General features: G+C 50.3%; 1 protein-coding gene across 2 annotated transcripts in view; it reads left to right on the forward strand.

The window, feature by feature from the left end:
• The window catches only part of USP2 (ubiquitin specific peptidase 2), an 80,764-nt gene extending 75,178 nt beyond the window's left edge, over positions 1-5,586 (forward strand). For both annotated transcript variants that reach the window (XM_048513263.1, XM_048513264.1), the window contains 7 exons: positions 167-231; positions 1,184-1,287; positions 2,156-2,236; positions 2,432-2,510; positions 4,399-4,506; positions 4,921-5,041; positions 5,355-5,586. In XM_048513263.1, the coding sequence (XP_048369220.1) occupies positions 167-231; positions 1,184-1,287; positions 2,156-2,236; positions 2,432-2,510; positions 4,399-4,506; positions 4,921-5,041; positions 5,355-5,442 (646 nt within the window). In that variant the 3' untranslated portion in view covers positions 5,443-5,586. The remainder of the gene's footprint in view (positions 1-166; positions 232-1,183; positions 1,288-2,155; positions 2,237-2,431; positions 2,511-4,398; positions 4,507-4,920; positions 5,042-5,354) is intronic.
• The last annotated feature ends 414 nt before the right edge of the window (positions 5,587-6,000 follow it).

Consider the following 6,000-nt stretch of genomic DNA (forward strand, 5'->3'; position numbering starts at 1 on the left):
GCTGCTCAGTTTTATTGTAGAAGGACACATTAATTTGTCAGCTTCTTCAGGGAGGTGCAGCAGAAATCTGCCAGGCTGAGAAATAAGCAGCGGGTCAGTCCTGTAGCCCAGGAGTGGGCCCAGGTGTCAGCTGCTGATCTTCTTCCAACTTCTCTCTTTCTCACAGCGATGATGAAAAGGGGAGGCAGATGTGGATGAAATACCTGGACAGAGAAGACAGCCGGATTGGGGGTGAGTGCCCACCGGGAAAGCACCGCAGCAATTCAAAGGAAGTTTTGGTTGGTGGGTGGGCAGTAGGACTGGCGGTGTTCACATATTTATAGTTTGCTATCTAGTACGCTAGTCCTAATCATAGTGCAGTGATGGCGAACCTATGGCACGGGTGCCAGAGGTGGCACTCAGAGCCCTCTCTGTGGGCACGCACAAGCAGAGTTCATCATGTGGGGGGGAAATCACCCACACACACCCACACACACCCACACCCACACCCACACCCACCCACACACCCACACACCCACACACACACACACACACACACACACACACACACACACACATCTAGGCTGGCCTGGGCTGCTGGGCTTGATTATTAGCATTAAACCTAAGACCTAGTTTTGGGGAAGCAGTGTAGGTAGCGCTGTTAAGCGCTGTTAAACCCCACTGATTTTCATGCAAAGAACTAAAGCGTGATCCTTTACCTGGGAGTAAGCTCGGTCGCTGGCAATGTGGCTTGCTTCTGAGTAAACCCTCCTAGGGTCGTGATTCACCCGTTGGAAGAGTTGCACAGTTGCTTCAAAGCAAAGTACTGGCTACCGCAAGCTTACTCCCAATGCTACCTGCTTGCTCCAGAGCTAGCCGTTTTTTTCTAAACTAAAACCTCAGTATTTAGGTTAAATTGTTGTGTTGGCACTTTGCGATAAATAAGTGGGTTTTGAGTTGCAGTTTGGGCACTCGGTCTCAAAAAGATTCGCCATCACTGTCATAGTGGTTACATAGTCATGACCTCGAGCCAGTCATAGTTCTTCAAAACTCTCCCAGCCCCACCTACTTCGCAAGGTGTCTGTTGAGGGGAAAGGAAGGGAAAGGAGTTTGTAATTCACTCTGAGACTCCTTGTAGGAGAGAAAGACAGGATATGTAACCCAACTCTTCTTCATCTTCCTCATGTTATCCTTTCCTCCGCAGATCTCTTTGTTGGGCAGCTGAAGAGCTCTTTGACGTGTGGTGCCTGCGGATATTGTTCTACGGCCTTCGATCCCTTCTGGGACTTATCGCTGCCCATCGCCAAGGTAAACACCCCCTGGGCAGTTTTAAGTTCCACTGCTAATAGAATTGTCATATCCAGGTGATGAGACAAAATGGTTCCTTCTTACTCTGTGCTACCCTGTTTCCCCAAAAATAAGACCTGCCCCGAAAATAAGCCCAAATTTTTTGCGATTTTTGGAGGATGCTTGAAATATAAACCCTAGTTACAGATTCCACGGCGCAGCTGATCTGGTCATGCAGGGGGCACAAAATCATGGGGAAAAAAGACATCCCCTGAAAATAAGCCCTAACGCATCTTTTGGAGAAAAAATTAATATAAGACTCTGTCTTATTTTTGGGAAAACGTGGTCATTAGACTTCAGGTGGATTCCTGTGACCAATTGCCCACCTTTGTAGAGAGAGGTAGACAGACTGGAATGTTTATTTTTTTTAAAGAGCAATTTAAGGTGTAGTTTGGGGGTGTGTGTGTGAAAAATAAGTCCTATAAGAAAAGCTGAAGGAACTGGCTGTGTTCACTGGCTGTTGTGGTTTTTCCAGGCTGTGTGGCCATGGTCTGGTTGCTTTTGCTCCTACCTACAGGCGAAATGTTAGGAGCAAAAACGACCAGACACCGGCTACACCGGATAGTTGTGTTTAGCCTGGAGAACTGGAGGGGAGCCTCGTGGTCATGTTCTTCAACTCCTTCAACTCTGCAGACATTTCTGCTGCAGCTTCACGGCCATGGTTTGGAAACATTTTAGCTTTGAATTTCCCACTTTGTACAGGAGGCTGAACTAAATGAACTCGAAAGCCCTCTCTGACACTAGCCTGTGCGACTTCCGACCCACTGCGTTTCCCACCCTGAGCTCCCCCACGCAACAATGCTCTGACCCCGTTGTTCTTGCTTCACAGAAGAGCTACGGGGAAGTGAACTTGATTGACTGCATGCGGCTCTTCACCAAGGAAGACGTGCTGGATGGAGACGAGAAGCCCGTAAGGAACCATCCAAGATAGGGTTGCCAACCTCCAGGTGGGACCTGGAGGTGTCTCAGAATTAAAACTGATCTCCAGCCTACGGAAATCAGCTCCCCGGGAGAAAATGACTACCTTTGGAGGGTGGATTATATTTATTTTTATTTCTTATTTTATTGGGCTTCCCCCTTATCGTAATCCCGTTCCTCTTTCCAGACTTGCTGCCGCTGCAAAGCAAGGACGAAGTGCACAAAGAAGTTCAGCATCCAGAGGTTCCCCAAGATCCTCGTACTACGTATCCTTTTTTCCTACTCTGTGGCTCGGTTCCTGTTCTCAAAACCTTGAGAGAATTACTGGGCAGGGCAGCCTGTGGTCTGGTGTTCCCCAGCAGCACCGCTAAAGCACCAAACGGATATTGCAAAGTGGCAGAGGTGGGATCCAGCAGGTTCTCACAGGTTCCCAAGAGTAGGTTACTAATTATTTGTGTGTGCCGAGAGGGGGTTACTAATTGGTGATTTTGCCACGTGATTTTTGCCTTAGTTACGCCCCTCCTCTCAGCAGTAGCGCTCAGAACTGGAAGCAGTCTAGCAGGAGGTGCACCGGCGTGCGTGGCAGCCTGCGCCTGCGTGCATTTGTTTCCTGCCCAAGGACCGGCGCAGCGGCTGCATCCTTGCCACAGCCCATCCCAGGAATGCCCGCCCCCAGAATGCCCGGCCATACCCCCATCGTGCCCCGCCCAGCCCCATTGGCGCTACGCCACAGTTTGAATCCCACCACCATGGGAACCTGTTACTAAAATTTTTGGATCCCACCACTGCAAAGTGGGCTTTCGTTTTGCATGTATTGAATGTTCAGAAGCAAGCTTCTAGTCCACACTAAGTCAGAGGCTTCAAAGTATGTGAGCAGCTCCTAGTGAAACTTCACGAAGGCAGAGAGCCCTTGTCTGAGTTTACAAGAAGGCGATGAGTTGGTTTTTACACCCTGCTTTTCCCAACCTTAAGAGGTCTCAAAGCGACTCCCAGTTGCCTTCACCCGCTCCAACAGGCACCTTGTGAGGTGAGTGGGGCTGAAAGAGTTCTGAGAGAACTGTGACTGGCCCAAGGTCTGCCAGCAGGCTTCATGTGGAGGAGTGAGGAATCAAACCCGGTTTTCCAGATTGGGGTCTGCCACTCGTAACCACAGAAGCACAGAAGCCAGAGTGTCTTAGAATTTTGATTCGACATCAAGTCTAGAGCTGGGTCCCCAACGTGGTAGGTTTCTTTTGAGTATTTTGAGAAGGTGGTTGGGGCCAGGTAGGGCCCTGCGTCTAATCGGCCCTTTGAGATCTGATGGGCAATGCAAGGCAAAATAACATTTCAGCAAATCTTCCGCTGGTTGTTGGTTGCATTTTCCCTCTGGCCCTTTGATCATGCAGTGCTTGCTCCACAGGGGTCACCTTCACAGTGCTGCAAATTGAACCCAGCCAAGCCGAGCCACCATTTTACCAGCCCGTTTTCTCATTGCAGCCTCTAGCTAGGGGGGTTTCTCTGCTGCCTTTCTGGTGTGCTTTCTTGGGCCTAGCATTATTTTGCTGGACCATGTAAATTTCATGTAGATTTCACTGGTCTAGTGGTGGCTAGTTCCTCCACTAGAGCTCGTGTATCTAATCTGGAGGAACCGGGTTTGATTCCCCGCTCTGCCGCCTGAGCTGTGGAGGCTTATCTGGGGAATTCAGATTAGCCTGGGCACTCCCACACACGCCAGCTGGGTAACCTTGGGCTAGTCACAGCTTCTCAGAGCTCTCTCAGCCCCACCCATCTCAAAGGGTGTTTGTTGTGAGGGGAGGAAGGGCAAGGAGATTGTCAGCCCCTTTGAGTCTCCTACAGGAGAGAAAGGGGGGATATAAATCCAAACTCCTCTTCTTCTTCTTCTTCTTCCTCCCAAGTGGCCATTTTGTGGTTGTGCTCACCCTGTGCTAGAACCCAGAAGTTGCCCACAGGCTCAAAAATGCTGGGACCCCCTGTGGTAGACCGACCCGTTTCCATAAAGCAACGAGAACAGTTTTGCCAGAGCGGAAAGCACCAAACAAGAACTGATCTCTGCTGCCCCAGAAAGAAAGGAGTCAGGTGGACCCCCAGATACCTCCTACCCACCTGGCAAGCTGGCCCTTGTAGGTTCTCTTCTTCCTTAACTTTCTATCTCAGACCTGAAGCGTTTCTCTGAAGCCAGGATGCGATCCAGCAAGCTCACCACCTTCGTAAACTTCCCACTCAAGGATCTAGACCTGAGGGAGTTTGCTACTCAAAGCTGCAGTGAGTATTGCCTCTGGGAGGTCGAGGGTAGAAGTAGGCAGGCAGGGTGAATTGCCGGGGTGTGTGTGTGTGTAGATGAAGGACTCAGTGGAGATAAACTAATTCTTGTCTCCCAGTGGCTCTGATGCGGCACAGCATGGCTAACACATCACTTCCTTGAAGGCAGTTTCAAGAGAGTTTCGGGGTGGGGTTTGCTTGTAGGCCTTCTAGGAAGATCTGGTTGGCCATTGGGAGAGTCAGGCTGCTGGCCAGGTTGGCCTTTGGTCAACCCAACAAGGCTCGTCTGCCCTGGGGGGTGGGCAGGAGAGAGAGAATCTGTACCTGTTTCTTTTGAGGCACAAAAAACCCAAGTGACCTTCTCCCAGCAGAATGGGACAGCGAGGGTCTGATTTTTTCTCCTCCCCCCCTTTGCAGATCATGCGATCTACAACTTGTACGCTGTCTCCAACCACAGCGGGACCACCATGGGGGGCCACTACACAGCCTACTGCAAGAGCCCTGTGTCTGGAGAGTGGCATGCTTTCAATGACTCCCGGTAAGGCCGCCGTTTTGAGAAGGGATTCCTCACTGCTAGAGCGATTAACTCAAGGGTTTCCAACTCTGGTTCTTCAGATGTTCATGGGCTACAATTCCCATCAGCCCCTGCTGGCATGGCCAATTGGAGAAAAAAAGGAGCTGTGTGTGTGTATCGGTGGGGGCATTATACCCATGGCATTATACCCTTCTCCTCCCCCAACTTCATCCCCAAATCTCCAAGATTCTCCAACCTGGAAATGGCAACCCTACTCATGCTTGCCAGAACAGGACCCTAACAGCCTTTCTTCTTCTTCTTCTATTTCCTCCGGCAGCGTCACGCCGCTCTCTTCCAGCCACGTCCGAAGCAGTGATGCCTACCTGCTTTTCTACGAGCTGGCCAGCCCATCTTCACGCATGTAGCTGCTGCACACCTTGTTTTGGCAGAAGGAGAGGGAGACCGGCCCGAGCGCATGGAAGGAGACACCAGCACCACAGGAGATCCCGGACGGATTTTTCTAAGCTGGATTTTTTTTCGTCTTTTTTTTTTCTTAAAAAAAGCAAAACCAAAATCCGAAAAAAAGGGGGAGAAAGAGAGTCCTAATAAAGCATTGTCTTATGATGCCGACTTTTACAGGAAGGCCTTACTCCTGAGTAGGGGGCTTAGGCCGAAGAGTGGCTCAATCCAGCCGTGGGCCTCGCAGACTCCAGGGACTGAACCACCAATGGGGCTGCTCACGGCTCCCAAAATTCCCTGCTGCTTTTAGGGGTGGCTTTGCATTTTTATTTCTTTACTTCTCTCTCTTTTATTCTCTTTTGCGTTCTCTCTCTCTCTTAAACTCTCCTCTCTTTTGGTGTGTAATAAACCATGAACAGCCGCTCTTCTGGGGCAGTTACCTGTCTGTCCCGGTTAACCTGCACAACCTTTCCTCTTCCAAATGCTGCTCCTCGCTGGCCTCTCGAAAAGGTGTTTGAGCGGCA

Source organism: Sphaerodactylus townsendi, linkage group LG12 (assembly GCF_021028975.2).
Source record: "Sphaerodactylus townsendi isolate TG3544 linkage group LG12, MPM_Stown_v2.3, whole genome shotgun sequence".
NCBI lineage: Eukaryota > Metazoa > Chordata > Lepidosauria > Squamata > Sphaerodactylidae > Sphaerodactylus > Sphaerodactylus townsendi.